At 38.5% G+C, this 27,625-nt stretch overlaps 2 protein-coding genes and 2 long non-coding RNA genes across 4 annotated transcripts in view; 2 read left to right on the top strand and 2 right to left on the bottom strand.

Annotated features, from left to right (window-relative positions):
* The window catches only part of col23a1a (collagen type XXIII alpha 1 chain a), a 130,734-nt gene extending 128,454 nt beyond the window's left edge, over positions 1 to 2,280 (top strand). Inside the window, exon 32 of the mRNA XM_058797533.1 lies at positions 98 to 2,280. Within this exon, the coding sequence (XP_058653516.1) occupies positions 98 to 148 (51 nt within the window). The 3' untranslated portion in view covers positions 149 to 2,280. The remainder of the gene's footprint in view (positions 1 to 97) is intronic.
* A 6,491-nt stretch (positions 2,281 to 8,771) lies between these two features.
* On the bottom strand, positions 8,772 to 9,800 carry LOC131553379 (uncharacterized). Its single transcript, XR_009274176.1, has 3 exons — positions 9,576 to 9,800; positions 8,958 to 9,059; positions 8,772 to 8,820 (listed from the first exon to the last, which is right to left on the bottom strand). It is a non-coding gene; the product is annotated as an uncharacterized LOC131553379 (long non-coding RNA).
* A 675-nt stretch (positions 9,801 to 10,475) lies between these two features.
* adam19b (ADAM metallopeptidase domain 19b) overlaps positions 10,476 to 27,625 on the bottom strand; it is a 40,932-nt gene continuing 23,782 nt past the window's right edge. The window contains exons 7-23 of the mRNA XM_058798596.1: positions 25,695 to 25,760; positions 24,697 to 24,768; positions 24,441 to 24,607; positions 19,136 to 19,220; positions 18,906 to 19,045; positions 18,605 to 18,782; positions 18,408 to 18,497; positions 17,564 to 17,759; positions 17,025 to 17,130; positions 15,715 to 15,928; positions 15,544 to 15,621; positions 14,591 to 14,699; positions 14,357 to 14,495; positions 14,165 to 14,252; positions 12,998 to 13,222; positions 11,870 to 11,964; positions 10,476 to 11,758 (exon numbers count right to left, since the gene is read on the bottom strand). Coding sequence (XP_058654579.1) covers positions 11,728 to 11,758; positions 11,870 to 11,964; positions 12,998 to 13,222; positions 14,165 to 14,252; positions 14,357 to 14,495; positions 14,591 to 14,699; positions 15,544 to 15,621; positions 15,715 to 15,928; positions 17,025 to 17,130; positions 17,564 to 17,759; positions 18,408 to 18,497; positions 18,605 to 18,782; positions 18,906 to 19,045; positions 19,136 to 19,220; positions 24,441 to 24,607; positions 24,697 to 24,768; positions 25,695 to 25,760 — 2,079 coding nt within the window. The 3' untranslated portion in view covers positions 10,476 to 11,727. The remainder of the gene's footprint in view (positions 11,759 to 11,869; positions 11,965 to 12,997; positions 13,223 to 14,164; positions 14,253 to 14,356; positions 14,496 to 14,590; positions 14,700 to 15,543; positions 15,622 to 15,714; positions 15,929 to 17,024; positions 17,131 to 17,563; positions 17,760 to 18,407; positions 18,498 to 18,604; positions 18,783 to 18,905; positions 19,046 to 19,135; positions 19,221 to 24,440; positions 24,608 to 24,696; positions 24,769 to 25,694; positions 25,761 to 27,625) is intronic.
* LOC131553748 (uncharacterized) lies at positions 11,971 to 17,015 on the top strand. Its single transcript, XR_009274254.1, has 3 exons — positions 11,971 to 12,308; positions 15,004 to 15,084; positions 15,823 to 17,015. It is a non-coding gene; the product is annotated as an uncharacterized LOC131553748 (long non-coding RNA).

The raw sequence follows: 27,625 nt of genomic DNA, 5'->3' as shown, positions 1-27,625 counted from the left end.
AATGTGCTCGGGGAATGTTGCATGGGCATGTTGGATTGACCCACTCAACTGGTGCCAATACAAGAATTTTGCATCATATCCCCTTTTATTTTTAAAGGAACAGGGAATGCTTCAGAAACTCAAGAGGAAACGTCTCTCCCAGCCTTGATGTTCTTCAAGAAACCCGAGGAGTTTAAATGACTTTACAGTCCTTCAAGTGACGGCTCTCTATAGTATTGGTTAATATTGACTGTCCTCAGTATGCAGGTCGAATGAGGGTGCAGACAGCCCTCGCTATGGTCAATATTTTTCATGGAGGAACATAATTGAGCTCTTGGAGATGATAAGAGATCAGGGATAGGCCTCATGGATGCAGTTGCTCCACAGGACGGCAACAGCAGCCTGATATAAGAGGCTTTGGCATTGGAGATGATACAGAACAGATCCTTATTTTGAGAATATCAATGAACAGTAATTTATAATGATTCATTTCTTATGTGTTACTGTTTTATGCTTGTTTTTTTTTTTTTTTTGTAGTTTTTAGCCCCGCAAGCAAAAACACAAAGCATCTGGAATTGACGCCCAAAGACTAACTTTTGGATGGCGAGCAGTTACTTATTAATGCATAAATCATTGATAACAAAATAAATACTACATCTGTTTTAAATCAGCGCAGCATATAGTGAGCGAAAATAGTGTATTATATCATACCTGTTTATTTACTACTGCATCTACATTTTGTTGCTCACATTTGTTGTGATACTTTGAGATACAGTATATGTTGACTGTGACTACCTGCCGTTGTTTTTAACGTCACAATCCTTGATACATATTCCATATTATTGTTCATAGTAATTTATGATATATACTGATGTGCTTTTTGAAGATGGCCAAAACTGGAGGTGTTTTCATAGCCTCAGTTCAGCCATTATGAGGACTCAAGTTTAAGGCTGTTTTTAAGTTTGACAAAGTATTGCTCTATTATCTTTCATAGCGTGAAAGCAAAGAAAGCATTAGAGATTCCATTTTATCAATCTCATTTTCTTTTTTTGGCTTTCCAAAATTTAACACAGAGAAAAGATATCCAGAAGAGATGTGTTTTTTTTAAGGCATTTTAGCATGTTCAGCATACATTTCCACGATGGTGTACCCTCTTTCAGGGATTTAAAACCATTCTACATAAGCTTTTCTGAAATATTTATTGTTCATATTAAAATAACTCGTGGTCAGATCATGTAAAAGTTCTTATAATGCATATGTTACAGATAATGCAATTGAATTTTTATAAGCCTGTCTTTGGTGTTAAATGGCTGACAAAATGTTCCTATGTTACTATGTTGTGATTTACATAACTGTAAAAAAATTGTGCTTGACCAATAGCATTATAGCACCGTTTTAGAAACAAAACAGAATGGGAGGACATTTTCGGAACATTTCATTGCTTAACTTTTAGTTTTTCCTTTGAATTTCTTTACAGGTGTTTTTTTTTTTATTTTTTTTATTTTGATTTTGAAGATACTGAAAGATGATTTTGAAGATATTTTGCTGCTGAAACAGTATTTGTATTTAATAGTTGAAATGGGGTAAGGAAAACAGCCTTACCGACTGCCTGATAGCCATTAAATGCATTGGTTTGCTTTCAAAGATGTTTTATAAAATAGAAATTAAAGTTTGTTACTAGTAAATTAGTAAAAACTGTCTTTCCTTTGACCTTGGTTATGGTCAAAAAGTGTGTGGTGTTTCAAAAGTTCTCCACAATCCACTGTAAACTCACATTCAGACTGTTTCTCTGACACTTTTCATGGTCAAATTTATTCCTAATGGATGAAATCAAATCTTGCTCCTTTTCATCATTGCATGAATATTCTGTTTCAATTGGAAACTATGTCACGTTGTGCAAGTAATAAGTAAGAGTGCAGTTTTCTGTTGACTTTAAATGCCAAGGTAATTAAACAGGTTATGACATAAGATGTTTTGAGGTTTTGACATATAAAAAGTGTTTGTACCATTTAAACATCCTGCAGATTTCATAGCTTAAAATATCTTCCTCGTTATAAATAAAGCATTTATTAAAGCTCCAAAAATGGCTCGTTTAGATATTGTGGGATCTGTGATGTCATATGGACAAATATATTTGCATATGATCATCTATTATTAGCCCCACCCACATGTGTTCATCAGATGCAAATTAAGCAAATTTGGATATGGTGCGCATTAATTTTCTGACATACATTAGAACAACTTGTTGGTGGATTATATGTTTATTCTGAGCATTTGAATAAAGATTGTTTTGTGAACAAGGCACAGTGTAATGGAGAGTTCGTAAAGAAACTCTTGTTGAAAGATAAAGCAACCAACTGTATTGGATCTGACATCAGCTGCATCACAAACCGTTAAGTAAAGAGTTTCATAATGCTTTGTTTGTAAATGACGGTTTTATATGGATAGAATGTTTTTAAAATGTGTACTGCTATAGCAAGGGGATGTTGATATTATTTTCTATGCAATGATGTTAGCCAATCATAACAGCAGTAGTTTACAGTCAAGCCTTAAAGGAACCACCCCTTAAAAACGGATCATAAGAGTCAAAATGAGGGTTGGAAATTAAGTACATCAGTGACAAAATCTTTGAAAAAAGGGGCAGATTTGGGCAGGTTGCTGGTCTGGAACCTCCATGTGTGTGTTAACACAATGCTAAAGAGGAAAGACATCAGCAATGGTCTTATTGAAGCAATTGTTGCTGCCTTCATTCTGAGAAGGGAAATATGGCTATTTCCCAACAATATGAAGTCCATCATTTCACAGTGAGGAAGATTATTCACAAGTGAAAGACATTGAAGATGGACACCAATCTACCCAGGAGTGGACGTCCTAGGAAAATTTACCCCATGGTCAGTACTCCGTACAATAGACAGTACAATAGAAATGGCAGACAACCCAACAACTATACCTCATACTCTACATGTTAACATGTTAAATGATAAAGTTTGTGACAGTACAATTAGGAAACCAGACAATTATGATATGTTAGAGGTGCCAGAAGAAACAAACACCTCATACCAAAAGTCATACATGCTGGTGGAGGGCTGATGGTTTGGGGCTTGTTTTCCTCACCTCACACAGTCACTGATTCGACCATGAACTCCTCTGTATACCAAAGTATTCTTGAGTCAAATCTGAGGCCATCCGTCCAACAGCAAAAGCTTGGCCAAAACTGGAGCAGGACAATGATCCCAAACACACCAGCAAATCTACAACAGAATGGCTGAAGAGAAAATAATTAAGGTGTTAGAATAGCCCAGTCAAAGTCCTGACTGAAATGCTGTGGTGAGAGCTGTGCATAAACAAATTCCTACAAACCTCAATAAACTGGAGCAACGTTTTAAAGAAGAGTGGGCCAAGAATGATGTTAGAAACTGATAAAGTCACACAGAAAATGATTACTTCATGTTATTGCTGCTAAAACGATCTAATAAGACCTGCCAAGGACCAGAAGATTTTTATTTTATTACGTGTATGTATATATATATATATATATATATATATATATAGATAGATACACACACACACACACACACACACACACATTATATATATACACACACATTATATATATATATATATATATATATATATATATATATATATATATATATATATATGCCATGGTTTCCCCATGTACACTTAGCTAAAATAATATTACAATAAACAGAGGTTAGGCTCACCCTATTTAGGTTGGTCGAACAATATTCAGTTGACCTAAACGGAAATTCACTATAAGCCATTACAATCTAAGTACACTTGAACTAATACCAAGTGTTAGCCGGATCCCTAAAGATACAGTTGGTGTGCCCTATTCAATTCAATTCAAGTTTATTTGTATAGCGCTTTTTACGATACAATCGTTGCAAAGCAGCTTTACAGGAAATTAAGTTTCTACTATACACATACACATATATATACATATATACATACATGCATACACCTATGCTCCATCTCAGCTGAATTTTAGTCCATTACTAACCTGACGCAGGATGCTGTAACAAGGATACATCATAATCTACTAGAGTCAATTAAAGAGTAAAACAGAATAAAATCAAATGTAACAATTTATTATTAGTCAGGTAAATATGTATTATGTCAATTACAAAGCCAATTCAAAGATATCAAATCAATATAAGTCATCAAAATCTCAAAGATGAATCTAAGAGTAATATGCATACCTGACTTGAGAAAAATACATATATATGTGTGAAAACACTTCGTATACCACAGGCTCATTCTGACTACAGAAGGCTTTGATCTTCTTGCAAGATTTCCTTAAGTACTCTGACAAACATCCCCGAAATGGAGACAGGAACTAACAATTGGAATTTGCATTGATCAAGTAGAGTTATCACCTTTTGGGACTGAAGGTAATTTGCATGAAAGGCACTGGGAACTGACCCGCCCTCTACAATGTGCAAAATATCTCTAAACTCTAAGGATCTGTATTACCTTTTAGTTTACTTCTTGTAAGAATGAGACCATTGTACCAGACGCTCTGAGACAATTCAAATGATACCAGACATGACTGTAAATATCACTTGCATTCATGTAGAACATTATATACTACTATTGACCATTCTGAGTGAGCTGAGTGAAGGGAAGGAAGGGGATGAAAAGGAATGTGTGAGAGAGGCATCTTCCTGCATTTTCTCTCAGTGGGATGTGGAAACAGATGTCTGTATGTTAATACACTGTGTGTGTGTGTGTGTGTGTGTGTGTGTTGTCCATCTCAGAAGTTCAGAGTGTCTGAGGTTCTGTAATTCTTACACGTTATTTGTAGTAGTTTTTTTTCTACATTTTTGCTGTCACAGCATAGGACACAGTCCAATTTTTATTTGTCAACTACCCATATATATTCATCTGCATTGAAAAATGTATCTGCATTGTTAATCCTTTTGATCTTTTATTTAAAAAACTCACAAAAATCGAACCTTTCATTGGATAAAAAGAATTTAAAATGGGGGGAAATAACATTATGAAATAAATGTTTTTCTCTGATACACATTGGCCACAATTAACGGCACCCTTTTATTCAATACTTTTTGAAACCTCCATTTGCCAGTTTAACAGCTCTAAATTTTCTTCTTTAATAATGCCTGATGAGGTTAGAGAACACCTGACAAGAGATCAGAGACCATTCCTTCATCCAGAATCACTCCAGACCCTTTAGATTCCCAGCTCCATGTTGGTGCTTCAGTTCACCCCACTCATTTTCTACAGGGTTCAGGTCAGAGGACTGGAATGGCCAGCAGAAGCTTGGTTTTGTGCTCAGTGACCCATTTTTGTGTTGTTTTTGAGGTTTGAGTTTGGATTATTGTACGGTTGGAAGATCCAAACATGGCCCATTATTTCTAGCAGAGTCAGTCACTTATTGATTTTTTATCCGTTGGTATTTGATAGAATCCATGATGCCATGTGTCTAAACAAGATGTCCAGGACCTCCAGCAGAAATATAGGCCCACAACATCACAAATACAGCAGTATATTTCATTGTACACATGGGGTACGTTTTATCCCTGTGTTCACCAAACCCATCTTGAGTGTTTACTGCTAAAAAGCTCATTTTTTAGTTTCATCTGACCACAGAAGCCAGTCCCATTTGAAGTTCCAGTCGTGTCTGATAACTGAATATGCTGGAGTTTGTTTTTGGATGAGCGAGGAGAATTTTTCTTGAAACCCTCCCAAACAACATACGATGATGTAGGTGCTGTTTGACCATTTCTTTTTAAGGTTTTCTGACCCCGAGACTCAACTATTTTCTGCAATTCTCCAGCTGTGGTCCTTGGAGAGTCTTTAGCCACTCAAACTCTCCTTCTCACCGTGCATTAGGACGATATAGACACGTCCTCTTCCAGGCAGTTTCGTAACATTATATGTTGATTGGAAATTCGTAATTATTGCGCTAATGGTGGAAATGGGAATTTTCACTGCTCTAGCTCTTTTCTTAAAGCCACTTCACTAATCTGTGAAGCTCAATTATCTTTTGCTGCACATCAGAAATATATTCTTTGGTTTTTCTCATTGTGATGGATGACAAAGGGAATTTGGGCTTTGTTTTCCCTCCTATTTATATTTCTGTGAAACAGGAAGCCATGGCTGGATAATTTCATGTTCATAATCACCCCGGAGTGCTCAAAATTGTGAATATGAATGGGAATATACTTCAGAGATATTTTACTCATTTCTAGGGGTGCCAATAATTGTGTCCAACGTGTATTTGAGAAAAACATTTATTTCATAATATTTCCCCCCATTTAAAATTCTTATTATCCAATGAAAGATTGAATTGTGTGAATTTTTATTATCCAATGAAAGAAAGATTTTTGTGAATTTTTCAAATAAAAGATCAAAAGGATTAACAATGCAATTAATTTTACAGCCTTCTTTGATCATATTTACCAAGGGTGCCGATATTTTTGGCCATGGCTGTATATGACACTAAACAACAAAACCAGTCTTAAGTCGCACAGGTCTGTGTAGCAATAGCCAACAATACATTGTATGTGTCAAAATCATTAGGATGTTCCAAAAAGATATTTTGTAAATTTCCTACCGTAAATTTATCAAAACGTATTTTTTGATTAGTAATACGTGTTGCTAAGGATTTCATTTGGACAACTTTAAAGGGGATTTCCTCAATATTTAGAATTTTTTTTTTTTTTTTTGCACCCAAGTAGTTGTATCTCATTCAAATATTGTCCTATCCTAACAAACCATATAACCATACATCAATGGAAAGCTTATTAATTCAGCTTTCAAATTATGTATAAATAATCACATATAAATATATATAAATTGCAGAGACAGTCGTACTATTATTTTAGCATTTCTGAAAATAAATTAAATACAGTCAGAATCAAAATTGCTTATTGTGCTTGACAGCCATGTTTTATTATAGGAATCAAATATCCAAACTGAGCAATATGAACAGGAAATATGTGACAGTACTACAACACGTGACTGGTGTTATACAATTTGGCCTGAGATGCAAAAGCCACTTCGGTCTTGCAAAACGTAACATACTAAAAACAGATTCAAGCACTACAGAAAACAAACAACATGTCGATTTAAACAAAATTGAATATTGTAAAGCCAAAGCATTTCCACTACAAGTGTACAAAACAGCAACAGTAAAATGATTTCAGCTTCAGAATGTACAGCAACCATGTAAATAGTACTTTACTGTTGTGTTTGATAAAGGAAAATACAATACCACGAAACTATACGAACAAAAAAAAGAAATGAAGTGTGAAACCCAGTGATAGAAATGAGGTGCTTTCAGCATGCGGATACAAACAATGCTGTAGCTTATTGCACACAGGGAACCACACCACATAAAATACTATGTTAATCGAATGTCATCAATTAATAAAATAAATTAGTAACCTAAAGTCACAAAAATGGCACTTAAACAGGTTTCAACTATGTGGAAAGATGGATACCTGACTGCTTCGTCAAATCTGACTTTTAGATTGCATGTTTTATAGAGGCAATAAACAGATGTGTGCAACAGTATGTTATGCTGCTGATGTGCTTTATAACTACTACATGTGCTCTGATGAAATCCATCAACCTAATGCAAAATGCTGTTTTAACAGGTCTACACAAGTATGCACAAGCTTTTCAAAATGGTCCACAAAATTCAGGATTACTGTTAACGGATGTACTCGTGAATGAATCTCATGCCTAAAAACACAAGCCTATTGATAATTATGCATATTTTGCCTGCAGTTTTCTGTAGGTTTTTACTGTGGTAGATTTAAACCACAATAATCAAAAGCAATCACTTTGTCATAGCACACAGTAATAAAAAAAAACATTCAAAATGCTAAAAAAGTGGTCTTTTTGGGGGGATAAAACAAATAAAAACAACTATCAATGAAGCTTGGCACTAATCTAAGAGATTCTACATCTCTTATCTAATTTAAAGGGAAATTCTATTAGTTATATGGGGAAACAGGATAAATTGGTGTGTTGTTACTCCCAAGAGACCCTAAAACGGCAATTGACAGTTGTGTCATTTTGTGCTGTAATGTGCATATAAAAGGCGAGGAAGCTTAGGAGAGTTCAAGACTTGTGGAGTTCAGAAGCCAGAAGGAGTGAGAATGTTCATGTCTCGGTGTCTCAGTTTGTGACAGGATGTTTTCTTTCCATCCTCACCGCTCATCTCGATCTTGGGAGATTTGAAATTGGCGGGATCTTCGACCGTGAGATTTATTTGGGTTTTCATGGCATCCATCGTATTGGACTTCTGAACCCCTAAGTATGAGTGCAGCGTTAATCCCCCTGTAGTCATGGAAACAAAGAATTACAAAATAACACATTGAATTAAACACACTGAATGTTTTATTTACATCTTCGAAAAGCAGTTAAAATATGCTATATATTATAAATGTCCCTATGACCCTATACTGAATTTATGCTAATAAAGTTGGACAGGCCAACTTTAACTAAAAAAAATGGGCAATAATATAGTTAATTTCATGATGGAATAAACTAAATAAATATCTTTACTGAACAAATATTGCATAAAGGATAAACAAACAAATCCGAGGTTATAATTATGCATTTTTAAAAGCTAAAATAATATATCCATATAACAGATTCTTGCCAGGTGTGTTGGTTTCTGATCCTGGGTCAGTGGGGGATTTCTGCACGATGGGCCGCACTCCGAAGAGGCTCCATCGCTCTCCTCCCCGTCCACCTCCTTCGTTACCTCCCATCAAAACACCTGTGATGAAACTGCTGGACTTAAATGGAGTATCGGGGTGTGGACTCTGACTAAACCAGTGCCTGTCAGGGAAAAAAAAAGAGAGACATTACTTCATAATAATATATTACATTGTAGTTTGTTCTTTTGTAAGCTAAAATCCAATAATGTATTTGAACACTGTCTAAATCGACAAAAACATGGCTGTGAGAGTTTCCACCTGTGCCTGATGTTTAGGGGAAGAGTGGAGGGACAAAGTGATGGACTGTGCTGATGTTGAAAGCTTGTCCTCTCTGAAGTCCTCCTTTGGCATCTTCAACTCCTACAAAAAGGAAAGAAAACAGCTGTTTAATATGTAACAAAGGATGCGTCACAAAAATGTAGGCCCCTCCCATGGGAAATGCTTATCATGGTCCGTTATCATAGTACTAACAGCAAAACAACATGACGCATGGCTATTCATCTAGCTCTATTTCAACACATAACAAAAATATCTTAAGTGAAAAGACTTCAACTGAACAAAAATATAATAATAATAAATGCTGTAACGCTGGAGCTTCGGGGTCAAGATACACCAATCTAACGACATTAACGTTAGCTGTTGGGAAAAGTTAGGTAACGTTAATGTCGTTAGATTGGTGTATCTTGCAACATTAAAAAGCTGATAGCAATATAATAATGTCTTATAGTGACGTTAATCCAGCTCACGTTGACATTTAAAAGCGATATACTGGATTTAAGTGGTTCTTTAGTTAGTTAAATGGCTGCGATCCAAAGACTAACGTTGGAAGCTTCCGAGCGCTGATAAACAGGCCGTTGTTTACAAGAGAGATCTTACCTTTTCCGCTCTATAGCTCGTTTATTATCCGATTGAGCGGGGTCTTCCATTTGGTCCATGTTTATTAAATTAAATATTCGTTGGTGGTATGCTAGTGAAGTCGGAAACACCGAAAAAATCTTCGTTAAATTCGGTTTTTGTAAGCGAGCGCAATGGTATCCAGTCGAGAACAAGAACAACACGTACTGCCAAAATGACGGACAGGAAGTTCAGCGTTTGAAAATAAAAGTCACCAGTAGGAAGGCGTTGACTTCCGACACACCTCCAGCACACACAGCCCAATGAAACCGCAAGAAGGTCGTTTTAATGTATGCTTTGGGGCCTCAACAACCCTTTTTATATTTAGATACGACTAGTCTGAGAATAACAGACAAATAAAGTCAAAAGTTAAGAAGAAGAGTTGTGACTGTAGGTCGAAGACGTAGCAAGCAAAAACTAATTTGTGCGTGCGCGTGTGTGATCAGAAGACTTTGCATTAAAACCTAAAATAAGCAGTATTCCATTCAAATGTGCAACTCTGCATAAAGGCAGAAAAATAGATATGAAGAGATCAGTTGCAAAAAAAGCCTTCTGGAATTTTCTTTTAAAATGAGCATTTTTATCAGGCTCCTATATTTTTGTTCAGCTATTTCACATTAATTGCATAGAAAAGGACCCATACTGCCATAAGAGTAAAATTACTGAACCTAAACATAGGAGCCTGATAAAAATGCTCATTTTAGACGACAATTTCAGATGGCACTTAGAGGCTTTAGCATCTGAACTTTTCATATATTCCTCAACTTCAAGAATTTACACCAATTTTCTTATTGAAAATCATAACAAGAAGAAGAAGAAATAATATGAATAACAATATTAATTGAATAGATGGATTACAGATTAAATGAAGATTAAGATTAATTAAAGATAAAATGAAAATTTATTTCTGGCGTCACATGGAAGGCACTGCATTACAGCATTTTGCATAGGACAACATTTTTATTTTTAATAAAGAAACTAAAATTAAGCCAAATAAAAATGACAGTGACTTTTTTTCTGACTTATGCAGTGTGCAATATCAAGCCACCTTTACATCCACAATACATAAACACTTCCATGATATACATTATTATAAATAAAATAACATTCATGTAAACCCAATTTTAAGGCGTCATTGCATTTTAAAATTTAACGGTATGAATAAATAAGTTTAACTACAACATGAAACATCTGACAGAAAACCAGTACATTGGTCATAGTAGGTCATAAAACATTATGAAAGGAGAAATTGTAATGAATTGTCCAAAGAAAAAAAAAAAAAAAACCTTAAGATACATATTTACATGTTTATAGGTTATTTAAACCTAAATACATTCCCTGGGTTAATGCCCATATTAAACAGAACATTTAATCAAGCGTTATCTAAAAAGGTAGTTAGACAATATTTGTTTCTCTCATTTAAGATTTCATAAACAAAGCACCATATGTAATTTTAACCCTTTCTTGTCCAGCATCATCACAAACACCCTTCAAGACAGGTTATTTTTTTTTAAACTTCTTATGCAGTACATTTCTATACATATTATATGACTACACAGAATTTAACCCAGTGCTATACAATTCATATGGGTTTTTGAATTATTATTGCTAAGAAAACAATCTTTTATCTTTTTTTATATTCCTTTCCAGAGCTGTTTCCTGAGTACAGATTATCCATAGGACTAAACTAAATTGGACTGACAGTGCAAGTTAGTTCAAGACTAGACAAATCTGCTCCCATTTTCCAGTTCATTCTCTGTATATAATGTACTTACTTACAATGTTTTACTACTGCGTGCAAAAATTTACATTTCATATTCTCGATGCAAGATATTCTTTCAGATGACCCATGCTCTTATTGAATTATAATGCCATACTTCATAGTTTTTTTGTTTTTCCTTGCTCTGAGGTCTCTGTAATAAATAGACATAAAAAAGCAAATGCAACATATGGCACAGGAGTAGTGGAACTGCACCCCCTGAAAAAAAGTTGGAAGGTATCCTTCATTCTGTGTTCAAGTCAATAAGGCGGGCATCACTATGAGTGTGGCAGTTTGATTGGTCACTCTTAAGGACATCTTAAAGGTGCAGAGTTGATCAATATAGCACTCCAATGAGCTTCACTGCAATGAGCTTCAGTTCTTTCCAGAAACGTCCCTTTGGAACCTAAAACACAATCATATTAAGAATTACCAACTAATGATTGATAACAATAATAATTATAATTCCTAACACCATGCTAGTGTTCTGTGCTTATGACTTCTCCCTTCTGATTACCTGACATTTTGAAAAGGCCCAGAAGGGGGCATCAGATTGGATTTCCCTTTCTGCAACATGGCTGGTGACATTGGCACACCATTCTTAGGCAGCATCTGGATGAAACACGACAAATATTTTATAATGGGCAATCATAGTCAGTAAACATTTCATTTATTATGTGACAGACGTGATGTTTTGAGTCACATGATGTTCTGGTAATGTTAAAAATCCAAGATGGCAGGTCCACATGGAAACATTGTACAATGGAAAGGTGTGGAAATCATATCTCCAAATGCTTTTAGCTCGCTTAGCAGAAGATATGTTGGGATAATTATATCTGCTGCCAGCCTGCCATAAGGATTGTTCAGTGACTGTCCTGAAATATATGGACATTGTTTGGAAGTTTGCTGGATGGTTAACTACTTATGGGACAAACAAGGGAGAGCAGATGAAACGGGTATTTACTGCTTTTTATATTCTTTTGGTGGGTTTGTCAGCTGATTTTTCATGAGCAAGTATTAAATGTTTGTTTGAACGGTTACAAGAAATCTCTTCAAACTGCAAAATGAATTGATAAGCGTAATGCTAGTTTGAATAAACTTAAGGGTTCTTGAAGGCTTGATTGCATATGGACTGATTTATAAACTGCTATTTTGAACAGTGAACCAATTCAACAAATTCAATTTTCATTTGAATTGCACAGCAAATTAATTAAGAACTGTTGGTTTACAATCCAAGTGATCTGAGATGAAAAGGAATTAACTGAATTTGGTTTAATTCTGAATTGTTAAATATCATTTGTCATGTGAACCCTTTTCCTTAATTGAAATTTTGAATTGAGTATTTACATTTCTGAACTATTGAACTAGTGAATAACAGTTCCTTTGTATGGCTCCCTTGCTGTTTGTACCTTAATATTTCACCCATATTATTAACAGGGTTTCCTCTCCATTAAATGTGTAAATCCTTTGTAGGGTCGACTGACTCAAAGACTTGAAAGAACATTTACCTGATAAATAACCTTAACCTGCTTGGCACACCAAATATTTAAGCTAATCCACTACATTTATGCAGATAGATTAATTGTTAAGAAATATTGCACTGCATGACTGATCTAGAAGTGCATTTGCTCAGGAAGACACTTACCTCTGTGGGCTGGGAGGGTTTGGTTATGGGACAGGGTGGAGGGGGTCTGTTGGGTGGTAGCGGCCTTGTTTTTGGGGGTGCTGATGGAGACGGCTGGGGCGACTCTGAATGCTGTAAACTCTGCTTGTGTGCAGCGTAGGCTGGGATTGGAGGTGGTTTCACAGTGGGTCGAACGACAGAATGTCTGGATCTGGGTGGACCTGTAGGACTCGCTCGAGGACTGGACTGAAGAATGCAAATAGAATACGAATATGAATGATCGATTTTATCATAACAATGAATACATTTCACAAGGATTCTTGGGATGGTGGAATGCGGGTCATTTTCGGTGACAATGGCTGCACCAGTTCAAATGAATTTTCCACACTGTCATTTTGTAATTAATCAGATCGGAGCTATTTGGTCAGACAGTGTAGTCGATATTCAGTATTTCTACATCAGTTGCTATAGTAATGAATGAATGCCAAGAGACATAAGAGTCGCTGTGTCATTGCATTGAAAGATGGAAGGATTTTTTCACTGCTCATGTCAGTTTGCGTTTTTATTATGGGTTGATATTCAACCCCTGAAATTGATTTTCATGGGTATCTTTGCACACACATTGTAAATATCTGAGACATTTCTCCCCTAAGTTCTGGTTAGTTTCTATTGTGTCTAAAATGACAGAATAAACTACTTGAAATCAAAGTGCACTCCCAAAAATCTGATTTTAATCAGATTTAAAAACACATATGGATCAGTGTTTATTAATATTTTTGAATTAGTTTTTAATATTTTATATCTTCAGTTTTCATTTATATGTTATTTTACATTTTAGTAATTTTGTTTTGTGCTTTTTAGTTTTATTCAAATTTATTCATTTCAGTTAGTTGCCAATGTAACATTTCCAGTTTTTCATTGTATTTTAAGTATAGTTTTTTTTAATATACTATTTTTTCAGCTTTATTTCAATTAACGAAAATAATTTTTTAATTGCATTAGTTTTAGTTAATAACAGCACTGATATGGATGTTTTTTTTGCTGTTTGATCAAAAGCCCGCTAAATGGATTTGAGTTGGATACAGAACATTTTTGCTTTGCTTGTCGGAACAAAGCCAATGATCCACAAAACTGTGCTTTTGGATGGATATACTGTGAACCTACGCTGACAACAAAACAACTTCACACCTGTTCATCAGCATGAGATTTCTTTGGCAGGAACACTGGGTTGGCGTGACCCGTGGTGTGACTTTTAGTCTCAGGGGTGTCTGGAACTCTGACAAGAAGAGAAATAACACATTTTCTAATGCAAGAAGTGCCAAATACATGAAGATCACTGCATGAATGTGTTTGCATTTCACAGTTAAGAATTTAGATTACTTGATGCATATTTGGGTAGCAGGAAGGGTGGGGCTTTTGGTGGAAAGAAGCTTCTGTTTGTAGCGGCACCAACAGACACAAAGGATAGCCAATCCCAGAAGGCAAAACAGAATCGGGAGAACCAGAAGATAAAGGTTGCCTGCGCAAGATAAGAAGAGAACAAAATGCATCAACAAAAGAGCAAATTTAAGATAACATTCAATGAATTATTTTTTTCAGTGCCTATTGACGTACTGTGTGTGATCACAGGCCCACTGTCCAAACTTCCTCCTGAACCCGATATCTCACAAAACGGTGGTGCCCAACCCGAGTTACAATGACAGTTGTGGTTATTATTACAAAACTGCAGGGAAACACACAAAAACATTTTTTTGAAAAACAATTTAAAGGAATAGATCACTCAAAAATTAAACCTAAATAGAACAGACTAAAATATGGACCATTAGATTAGACTTATTACGTTAGCTTTGATGTGGCTACAGCAGAGGGAAAGATTGTCAGTAATTAATGATATTTGATATTTAATCATTTATTTCTCAAAAAAACAAACATAGTATTGCTTCAGTAGACTTTGAATATATAGCACACAAAATGTATGGACTACAGTACTTTCTTTGCTTGTTTTATGTATTTTTTTGTTCTTTTAGGACCTTGGCAGACACTGTGGGGGAAAAAAGCTGCTTAAAAAGTCTTCAAAAATATTCCTTTAAAAGATTAGCTTGACATGAGTGAGTACATGATGACACATTTCTTTTTTATCTTTCCCACAATACAAATATAAATTTTGTACTGTAAAACACACTGCCTTATAAAGTAGCATAATAGTGACCTGCATTCAGTGGGACTGATTACACTACTGAGGTCTGCTGTAAGTTTAGCACATCCAAAAATACTCAAATTTCCCCTCACACGTTCGTCATATCCTCAGCTGAACTCATCACTTGAATTAGTAATATATATAGACACAACCCAACCCACATTCGAATCAGACATATTTATAAAAGTGAACCTGCGTGATTACTAGCAAGAATAATGAGGGATTTTTTTCACTTATCGTTATAGATAAGTGAGTATTTACCGTTAGAGGAAATTATGTAAACAGGACATGCATCAGTAGCCATAAAATGACCATGAATGTACAATAAAGCTCAGCCAGCTCTACATATAAATAAGCAATATGAACTTACGCCGTGGCCATGACATTTGGCACTGCATTTATCGGCTTGCAGGAAGGACGTATTGCGGCATTCCCCTTCAAAACAGATCTGTTCAGATAGAAAATGAAGCAAAAAGTTAATGTAATAAATTCTCAATACACTCAAATTGATATTAGATCTATTCAGCCTATCAATACCTACCGCATTCTCCCCACATTTGGTCCCAGTCTGAACCAGGCCTGGGTCTAGGGTGTCACTCTGCTCCTCATTACCCTGACCGTGCTGGTACACATGTGTCCCTCTGCACAGGATCTTCTGTTGACCATCCCGGATGTTGGTGTCTATGGCGACGGCGTTGGATTCTAAAGGCTTGCTGGCAGCGCTCAGACACTGAATCTTCCCACATTTAGCATTCCTAAACAGAAGACCAACAGAACGTCTTTGATTGGCCCAAATGATGATGACTTAAAATACTGGTCAAAAATGTGGAATAATTAAGATTTATTAATGCTAATTTCTGATGCTCACCAAGGCTACATTTATTGAATCAAAAATACATTAAAATCAGTACTATTGTGAAATATTATTAAAATTTTTAAAATAACTTTTATATTTGAATAAGGGGTCGACCTGTTATCGGCGCCAATATTAAGCATTTCTATGATTATCGGTATCGGTCATTTTCAAAACCGATTTGCCAGTTACATAATTTAAAAGAATTTAAAAAAAGGTTTTGTCAGAGCCCTTGTTATTCTTAATTTTGACATTAATTAATTAACATTTTTACACCAGACATATATATCGGTTATTAGTCTACTTGATCTGTAATAATCAGGCCTGAAAAACAAATATCGGTCGACTAATTTAAATGTTTTAATATGCAATTCATTCCTGTGATGGCAAACCTGAATTTTCAGCAGTCTCCAATGTCACATGATCTTCAAGAAATAATTTGCTGGTTTGGTGCTCAAATATTAATAATAGTTCCTCCCATCAATGTTGAATACAGCTTTTGCTTTTTAAATGTTCTATTTTGATAAATAGAACATTTAAAAGAACAGCATTTAATGTGTCCTTAATTTCTTTTTTTAATGCATAACAGTTTCTTTTTCTTTCCTTTAAAAAACTCATTTGAATGAGTAAACTGTACATTATCACAGTTACCACAATAATTTTAAGCAGCAAAAACTTATTTTCAACATTGATAATGATAAGAAATGTTTCTTGAGCACCAAATATTAGTATGATTTCTGAAGGATCATGTAACACTAAAGACTGGAGTAAAGATGCTGAAAATTCAGCTTTTGCAACACAGGAATAAATTGCATTTTAAAATTTATTACAATTGGAAACTGTTTTTGAAATATTTCATAATATTACTGTTTTTAGTGAATTTTTGATCAAATAAATGTAGCTTTGTTGAGCATAAGAGACTTCTTTCAAGAACATAAAAAAAATCGTAATTATTCCAAACATTTGATCGGTAGTCTAAGTAAGTGCGTGCATCACACCTTTCAGTGCATTTCCTGTATGTACCCATGAAACTGCCACAGTTTCCATAGGGATCGCCTGCTTTATTTACCTCAGTAAAGCAAAGATCAGGAGCAGGACGGGCATCTAAAACACAGAGACAGCAAATTAGCCTTACAGCAGAAACAAAACAGAACAAACACATCATCTCATGTCTCAAGTTAATGGTTATGGGAATGTTATAATCGGTAGTATATCTCAGCTGGACTCAAATGCTTTCTCTGATGGCTACAGAGAGCAGCAGATGGCCTCACATTCAGATACTAAGATCACAGCCAAGCACAGTATCTGCTATACAGTAAACTACAGTACACTGCCACATGGATTTCCTTTTGGAAAAAATTAAATTGTAATTTGCAAAGCTAAATTTTCAGTAACATTACTCGTTCAGAATTCATTCTAATATGCTGATTTACTACTATTTTTGTGGAGACAGTGACTCACTGAATATTGGGTGATTGGTTTTATAGTGTTACTTTTAAACTGTGGGACTTTTATCAGACTTTAGCAACACACAGACCTTTGCCCCAGAGAGAGAGGCACTGCTGCTCCAGCGTCAGACAATTTCCTGTGTAACAGTAAGCACTGCCACCCGCACAACTGCTGCCATCCACCAGGTAAAAGTTAGCAGGACAGGACTCTGATTTCCCATCACAGTACTCAGGCAGGTCACAGGAGCCTGAAGGTGGACGGCACATCACTCCTGGACTCTTCAGCTGGTCAAGAGTGTGAGAAAACAAACATATCAAACTGTATTCATTTACAATACAATCTGTTTTTCTTAAAATAATGCCAGAGAACTACACTTTCAACATTTGAGACCTGTCTAAATTCTAAACAATATTATTACAACATTTTAAGGGCAAAACTTTTTGCAGATAGCAAATCTTGAGTATAAAAGCTTTGTTGTATTGGTTGACATGATGAATTAATAATTAAGGTTAAAAATATTACTTAAATTACTCTCTTAAAAACCCTCTAACTAACCTTTAATGCAACACCACATGCTGTTTGTTTGTTTGTTTGTTTACTCTTACCATTTAAAGTCATCAAAACATTTTAAAAAAATCCTTATTTGTTAGTAAGTTTGTTTGCTTATTTACTTTAATTAAACTCATCACAAAATCACACTAAAAAAGTTACTTATTTATTCCTTCATTTGCACCATTCACACTAAAAATCCTTGTTTGTTTGTTTGCTTAATTATTTACTTTAAATAATCACTTTAAAATTACATTCAAAAATTCACACTAAAATTCTTTAAATAATTAAATTGAATTAAATTAAATTGACAGTTTTCCTGATGCAGCACCACAGGAAAGGGTGTAGAGAGAAAGCGTGAGATGAGTCTGGCAGGGATTCACCTTGCACTCATGACAGCAAACTCCATGTGCGCACTCTGCTCCAATCTTCAGCGTGCAGTTGTTGGCATTACAACAGGGACTTGAGCACTCCTTTGTAGTAAAGGAAACAGAAATGGAAAATGTGAGAGTGAACGATCAATCGGAATAACAGCGTGGGAGAAAACGAGACAGAGGAAGCAATGAAACTCTCTCCTGACCTCCACTTCCCCACAATCACACTCTTCTCCTTCCTCCAGGTATCCGTTTCCACAGCGCTGGCCCCCGTACATGACCCTGGTGTTGGGAGGGTTGAACAAGCACTTCCCCCCACCGGAGCTCAGGTAGAGCTTCAGCTCTTTCTGATTGCAGGGGTTGAAGACGCGAGGAAACGGATCGCTGAAAAACATTGACTTTTATGTCAAGTTGATTTTAACGTGACAGTTCACCAAAAATAGAAATTCTGTCATCATTTACTAATGTTATGCAGGCTTGAAATTATATAGCATCTTTGGTTCTCACCCTGTGGCAGCAGCCATAATGCAGCCTCCATCCTGGGGCTGAGCGAGACAGCAGCCTAGACTATCGTGGCTCATACCAAAGTTATGCCCCATCTCATGAGCCATGGTGGCAGCGACTCCCACTGCACCGTCAGAGTGGTCCTATAGAGAGAGAGAGAGAGAAAGACAGACGAAACAAAAACTGAGCGCACATGGCTATAAAAACTGGAATAATGCTGTAGGTGAATTTACCGAATTGACTCCACCGGACTGGTATTCAGAACACATGGCTTTAAGTGGAGCCAGACCAATGATGGTGCCCTGAAAAGAAACACCCCTACAAACACAACAAAAACAACTGATGAAATACCAATAAAGCCATGGAGGAACAAAATCAAACCAATGCACTGACTAGCTGAACATTTGAAGGGACAGTTCACCCAAAAATGAAAATTGGGTCATTTACTCTGACAATTCCTTCCAAACCCATGTGGAACACAAAGGGAGAGGAAGCACTATTAAACATCTGTTTCTCACACAACTTTATTAAATCGCTTCAGGAGATTTGGATTATAGAGCATTATGGACTACTTTTATGATACTTTTATGTCCTTTTTGCAGCTTTTTTTCAAGGTTTTAAAACTTCTCCTTTTGAGTTCTGCAGAATAAACAGTAACCGTGCGGTCACTTTTACTGTTGTGTCAGCAAATTATTGTTAGTGCACAATTAGTGCAGAATATCCAGTCATTTCTATAGGAACCAAAGTGATTCATATTGTTGAGTTGTGAGGGAAAAAGATTTCCACACACAGATTTCATATCAGGTTCAAGTTGTTTCTTTTTGAATTTGCTGGGTTCACCAACAGAAAGCTTCATGTATGGCTACACTTGACAGTGGACTGTAAAATTTAGCCAAATTTCATTCAATTTTGGAACTGTCAGAGAGTCACCGCAGTCTCCACTAACGACACTCACCAGATCCCAATCCCCTGATTTCTAATCACCGCCACCTGTCAGCACTCATCAACAGCACTATATCCTTGCAGTCCTCCAGTTCTCTCACTGTCTGGTCTCAAACTATCCATGTTGACTAACCTGACCCACTTACCTTTTGTGTACTTACCAGTTGCTCCAGTATTCCTATGCCTGTTCTCCACCGCTCCAGTTGTCCACCGTCTCCACGCTCCGCTGTTCCCTCCAGACCCCCTGGAAAAGGACAAAGGACATTCACACTCAGATAAGCCCCTATAGGCATTCCCATTGGATCCACAGATTAGAGCCCAGATGGCGATCTATGATGACACTGTCGGTCTGGAGAGCTTTATGCAGAAGGCCGTTAAGATCTCCCAATGTCTCACAGCTTGTCAGCCGGGCATAACCGCTCATTCTCCGTCCCACCAGCTGACTGTCCTCCAGGACCAGAACCCATGTAAATGGATACTAAGCGCCTCTCATGCACTGAGCGTGCTTGACGTCTCGCCACAGGGCTCTGCCTCTACTGCGGAGTTCTTCATTCGGGTGTGCCCCTCTCGCCCACGTCCAGCGGTGAGTACCCTCCAATTGGAGCCGGCTATCTCTACCCTACCACTGCTAACGGTACAACTGCTCACCTCACGTCATTTCAGTACCCGCCCTCGTGGACTCGGGATCCTCGGGCAATTTCATCTCACCAGCCCTCCTGAAACAGCTTGATTTACCCTGCCAGAGACAGGCCGAGCTGAAGATTGAGACCATACAGGGAAAACCGCACGGGCGTGGGGTTGTGAGGTTCTGACAATCCCATCTGACTACATGGCGTTCCAGGATGTGTTCAGCAAATAGGCAGCCATGAAGTTACCACCACACCTGCCATGGGATTGTCCCATTGACCTGCTGCCTGGAGCTATACTCCCCAAGGGTCGAGTATTCCCCCTTGTCCATCTCAGAGCGCAAGGCGATGGAGGCAAAGGAGGCTCTCCAACAACAGATAATTCGTCCTTCCACCTCTCCTGCGGCCTCAAGCTTCTTCTTCGTGGGCAAGAAGGACGGAGGCTTGTGGCCCTGCATTGACTACTGGACCCTCAATGATCACACGGTCGAGCTCTCTTATCCTCTTCCCCAGGTCCCGGCCGTCCCCGAGGAACTCTGTGGGGCCTGCATCTTCTCGAAGCTGGACCTGCGACGCGCCTATAACCTCGTTCGTATCCAGGAGGGCGATGAGAGGAAGACGGTGTTCATTACCCCCTCAGGCCACTATGAATATCAGGTCATGCCGTATGGCCTTTCCAACTCTCCGTCCGTCTTCCAGGGATTTATGAATGAGGTGTTCCGGGAGTTCCTCCACCGGTTTGTCATTTGTACATAGACGATATCCTGATCTACTCCTGGAACCTGGCCGAACATCGCCATCACGTGATGCAGGTCCTACGCCAACTCAGGAAACACCACCTCTACCTGAAGCTCGAAGTGTGAGTTTCACCGCCCCACGGTCCAGTTCCTCGGCTACATCCTCAGTGCAAATGGGATCGAGATGGACCAGGGGAAGTTCCAAGCCATCCGGGACTGGCTCTAGCCTCAATCAGTAAAGGAACTTCAACGATTCCTCTGCTTCGCCAATTTCTACCGGAGGTTCATTCTGAACTTCAGTCTCCTCTCAGCCCCCCTCACTTCCATGCTCTGTCAGAAACCCAAGTCTCTGTCCTGGAACTCTGAAGCTCGAGCCGCCTACAAGAAGCTCCAGGAGGCCTTCTGCACTGCTCCCATCCTCTCACATCCCGAACCCCAACTCCCATTCATAGTGGAAGTGGATGCCTCCACCACCGGTGTGGGAGCAGTGCTGTCCCAATACCACGGAGAGCCTCCCGACTCCACCCTTGCACTTACTTCTCCAGGAAGCTTTCCCCAGCGAAGCGGAACTACGATATTGGAAATCGGGAGCTGCTCGCCATTAAACTGGCGCTGGAGGAATGGAGACACTGGCTGGAGGGAGCTCAACACCCCTTTATGGTCATCATAAAAACCTGGAATATCTCCGAAGTGCCAAGAGGTTAAACCCCCAGCAGGCTCGCTGGGCCCTCTTCACCCGGTTCCAGTTTTCCATCACGTATCGACCCGGAGATAAGAATGTCAAGGTGGATTCCCTCTCACACATCCATGCCCCTGACGAACCCTCCACACCTGAACCCATACTCCCTCCAACCGTCCTTGTGAGCCCCATCCGGTGGACCCTGGATGAACAGATCCGCATCACCTCCATCACCGAACCCGCTCCGCTGGGAGGCCCAGAGGGCAAAACCTACGTGCCCACCTCCTTGAGGACTTCCCTTCTGGGCTCCCTGCATGCTTCCCCGGGCTCTGGACACCCAGGCAGCCAGCGTACTCTCTTGCTCCTCCAAGCTCTGTACTGGTGGCACAGTATGGCCCGGGATGTCTCCCAGTATGTTCGTATGCTCAGTCTGCGCCATCTCCAAAACTCCACATCACTTACCCACCGGAAAATTAGTCCCATTCCACGTTGCCCCTGGTCTCACGTCGGAGTCGACTTCGTCACAGATCTCCTCAAGTCAGAAGGTTATACCTGCATACTCGTTGCAGTTGACAGATTTTCCAAAGCCTGCAAGTCAATTCCCCTCCGGGGTTTACCCACCGCGCTCGAAACAGCAGAGGCCCTCTTCCATAATCTCTTCAGCATCCCGGAAGACGTCGTCTCCGACCGTGGGCCAGAGTTTGTCTCACGTGTCTGGAAGGCTTTCTTCAAACTCCTTGACGTCACCGTCAGTCGCTCCTCAGGGTATCACCCCCAGACTAACGGCCAGACTGAGCGGACGATTCAGGAAATTGGGAGATATCTCCGGGCCTACTGTCATGACAACCAGCACAGCTGGAACTGCTTCCTCCCGTGGGCCAAATATGCACAAAATTCCCTCAAGCAAACCACCACCGGCCTCACCCCTTTCCAGTGCATACGCGGCTACCAACCCCCTCTGTTTCCCTGGACAGAAGAGCCCTCCGACGTTCCAGCTGTCGACCACTGGTTCCGAGCGAGCAAGAGAGTTTGGGACTCAGCTCATATCCAACTCCAGCAGGCAGTGTGTAGACACAAGACCTATGCAGATGCCCGCCGGTCTTCCACCCCTATCTATCATCCTGGAGATAAGGTCTGGCTCTCCACCCGGGATCTGCGTCTCCGCCTGCCCTGCCGGAAGCTGAGTCCCCGCTATATCGGTCCCTTTACTATCGAGAGGCAGATAAATGAGGTCCCCTTCTGTCTCCAACTCCCCTGCACGGTATCGTATCCATCCATCATTCCATGTCTCACTCTTCAAGCCCGTCTCTCCCTCTGTCACAGAACCCGACGAGCCCGCAGTACCTCCTCCTCCCGAAATCATCGAGGAGCCCCTAGTCTACAGGGTGCAGGATATCTTGGACTCTCGGCGATGGGGTGGTTGCCTGGAATATCTGATAGACTGGGAGGGGTACGGGCCGGAGGAAAGGTCCTGGGTGGACCGGGACGATGTGCTGGATCCCACTCTCCTGGCCGAGTTTCACCTGAACCGTAATAGGGCATCAGGAGCCGCCTCCTGTCCCTGTTCCTATCCCTGTTCTCCACCGCTCCAGTTCTCCACGCTCCCTCCGGACCCCCTGGAAAAGGACAAAGGACATTCACACTCAGATAAGCCCCTATAGGCATTCCCATTCCTCGCCTGCTTACCTGAACATTCTGTTCATCTCATTCCCCTCTGCTGCTACTCAATAAATTGATTATATTGTTGATTGTATTGCACTTACCTCTGTGTCCTGTGTCTATCTGCTGACAGGAACATCATGACAGTACATAAATGACAGAATTTTAAAGGGGTCATGAACTGCCTTTTGTTTTTTATTTTGTAGTGTTCTCTGAGGACCACTTATAATTTTTTATTTTTACATAAAAAAAATCATCATAATTTAGAATAAGCTATTTTCTGTTCTGTTTTGACCTCCCTCATCAGAACGCTCTGTGTGAACAGGCATGTCGGATTGTAGACTCGGAAGTAAACGCCCACTGCTATGATTGGTATTGGTCAACAGTTGTTTATGTTTGACAGCTACATCCTTCATAGATGGACTCTGCTATGTTTTAGATTAAAAACACATAATTAATAGTATACTCAGTACATATCAAACGATCTGTAATAACAGACAAAGCAATAATGACCACGTAATAAAACAGTTACTCGCATTTGTGTGGTTCGACATTACTGCATTGTCTTTTAGTTTCAATATTTCTGAAAATCCCACATCGAATTGTGCCTTGTTTGCAAACAAATCCATGGTAAAATTAAGTGAACGAAGGACCAAGTTCTTACTGACGCTTTGGCAAACTGGCTTCAATATAAGCTCCTTTTAGACTAACGAGAAAGTTGAGTTCTAAAACTGGATGTTTTTATAGTACAATGACCTCTTATATGTCAAAAGATCAAGGGAATTTAGTTTTTTCAGTTCATGACCCCTTTAAAACTATAAACAAGATCATTATCAGTGATCATTATTATCTGATCATATGTTAATGAGGTGGGAGGAGCTACAGTGAGACTGACGTTACTAGCTGAGCGTTGTCATTGGGCAGCAGTGGCAGCTGTTTCCTCCTCCAGGTCAGAAATGCACCCAGGGTGCTGTATGGGTTGTCGGTCACAGTGATCTTGTCTTGATCGTTCCAGATCTCCAACCGGATCAGAGCCACACGGATATTCAGTGATTTGTAATACTGGGAACATCAAATCACATAATATATTAGAGTCCAGAAGCAGGTAAATCATAAAAAGTGTTTAATAGTACAATTCACAGCAATCTCACCTTATCCACAAAGTTAGCTGCTTCAAGCAGCTTCATTTTGGTCTTTTCAAGGTCCCGACCGTGCTTCACGAACTGAAAAAGACACAATTAGGATGCATCTTTGACCAGATGGCTGAAATTAATTTTGTGTCATGTAGGTCAGTGTTTCTCAACTGGTGGTCGATTGTACAGCCAAAGAAATGACATCAACAACAAAAAACATAATTCTAAATGTTTCTCTGATGTGAGACTTTTATTTTGAAAGACGTGCATGAAAGCTGTTGACACTTCTGTCAGATGTAGTTTAAAGAGTGCCTGAAAAAAATGCGCTTCAGTATCTGTGGTCAGATGAGATGTTGACAGGTTTAACGTCAGTGTCATTATTCTATCGTTATTTTTGTAAATTATTAAATAAAGTCTCTCACCTCAGAAAAGCGAACAGGCTTCACTTAATTTTTGTGAAATAAATTTGCTTTGTTTTTGTTTTTTAACAAATTATATATACAAGAGTGTGATATAAGTGGGTCATGGCTTGACGACCATGGGAAAACATGGGTCCCAAGGCCAAACCAGTTGAGAACCACTGACGTAGGTGTTGATTAGAGATGATTATATTATGAGTCATGACAGGAAACCAGTTTTATCTGCAGAGGTACAGTGGAGTGAGTCAACAAACAGACAAGATCTGAAGCTCCAGAGCTGTCAGGTAACTGTCATTGTCATTTACCAGACAGTTTTATCCAAAGCAACCAGCTGGCTTGTGATTGTGATGATTTATGTGATAAATATGACCTACAAAAATGCTGATAAAACGAAGAACAAACTGTCTGAATCATTTAAAACTGAAGCAGTTTGAAACTGATTAAACGTTCTCAAACGTGCTCAAACATGCGTAAACATCTATTGGCCGTCTGTTTGCATCTCCACTGATGTGAATAAGACAAGAGTCTCTCTCATCTCCCAAAGCTCCCCAAGAAAACCCTGCTTTTCAGCAGATACCTGAAGTTAAGTGGTTTTACCTCTGCATGGTCGGCCACCACCATCAGCTCCACGTATTTCATGCTGCTGCTGACATCCCTTCTTCTCTGCAGGAAGAGATAGAAAAGATAGGGATGAGCAAAGGTTAATTTGATATACTACAGAAGAAGTGCTGAGTCACTACCTCAAAGTCTGAGTTTATGAATTTAAATACTGTGAGACATGACTAATTGGGACTGGGGGACATCCTGTGTCTTCTGAGAGGGACAGACACTCTATTCATGTAAGCCAACGGAAGAACAATGTGTCCTTGGTTTAGTACCACTTTAGTCAGCTCTTCACATTTATTTAAATAACAAGTTTATTATCTGGTACTTTCCATGAATAGTATACAAAATATGGCTTGAACTCTTAAAAAAAAAATTTTTTTAACAAATCGTGAAAGGAGGTGCTTAATCAGGAAATGTCTACTTAATGTCATTTTTAGGAGGATGAACTAAATCTTATAATATTTTATATTAATTTGCTATATTGTTTCTCAAAACTGTTGACAAAATACAAAAAAATTTACAGTTCCTATAACCTAAACCTAGCAGTAAACATTAAACAAATATAGGCAAAAAAAAAAAAAAACTCAAACAAACAAAAACACCTGGCCAACATATATATTTTAATATATGCTCTTGTAAACAGCACAGCTCATATATATACTGTATATATATATATATATATATTTATATATATGACTAAAATGTAACTAAAACATGTCTGAAACAGTAACACAAATATATTTTAAAATCTACTTTATAGTCAATTTTGAAAGATTTTAAAAAATGTACATAATTATATTTTCTGTATGGTAATATATTTTGATTTAAATTGTTGGATATACAGGTGCACCTAAAAAAATTTGAATATCATGAAAAAGTAAAAAATTTTCTGTAACTTATTTAAAAAAGTGTATCTTTCATATATTCTAGATTCATTACATGTAAAGTAAAACATTTCAACAGTTTTTTTTTTGTTTGTTTTAATTTTGATTATTAGAGCTTACAGCTCATGAAAGTCAAAAATCCAGTACCTCAAAATATTAGAATATTTCCTAAGATCAATAAAAAAAGGATTTGCAAAACAGAAAAGTTCAGGTTCTTTAAAGTATGTTCATTTATGCACTCAATACTTGGTCAGGGCTCCTTTTGCATAAACGACAGCATCAGTGAGGTATGGCATGGAAGCGATCAGCACTCAAGCAATCAAGCACAGTAATATCATGGTCAGCAAACCTCTTGGAAGTGGTTTTGGCACTGTGGGCAGGTGCTAAAGTCTTGCTGGAAAAAGGAAATCAGCATCTCCATAAAGCTTGTCAGCAGATGGAAGCATAAAGAGCTCCAAAATCTCCTGGTAAATGGCTGCATTGACTATGGACTTGATAAAGCACAATGGACCAACACCAGCAGAAGTCACAGCACCCCAAATCATCACTGATTTCGGAAACTTCACACTGGACTTCAAGCAGCTTGGATTCTGTGCCTCTCCAGTCTTCCTCCAGACTCCAGAACTTGATTTCCAACTGAAATGCAAAATTTACTTTTATCTGAAAAGAGGTCTTTGGACCACCGAGCAACAGTCCAGTTCTTTTTCTCCACAGCCCAGGTAAGATGTTTCTGACATTGTTTCTCTTTCAGAAGTGGCTAGGTAGCCCTTTTCCTGAAGACGTCTGAGTGTGGTGACTCTTGATGCACTGACTCCAGCTTCAGTCCACTCCTTGTGAAGCTCTCCCAAGTGTTTGAATCAGCTTTGTTTGACAGTATTCTCAAGCTTGTGGTCATTCCTGTTGCTTGTGCACCTTTTCCTACCCAATTTCTTCCTTCCAGTCAACTTTGCATTTAATATGCTTTGATACAGCAATCTGTGAACAGTCACCCCTTTCAGTAATGACCTTCTGTTACTTACCCTCTTTGTGGAGGGTGTC

The sequence above is a fragment of the Onychostoma macrolepis genome, chromosome 14 (assembly GCF_012432095.1).
Source record: "Onychostoma macrolepis isolate SWU-2019 chromosome 14, ASM1243209v1, whole genome shotgun sequence".
Lineage (NCBI taxonomy): Eukaryota > Metazoa > Chordata > Actinopteri > Cypriniformes > Cyprinidae > Onychostoma > Onychostoma macrolepis.
This window is presented reverse-complemented; position numbering and strand designations above follow the sequence as displayed.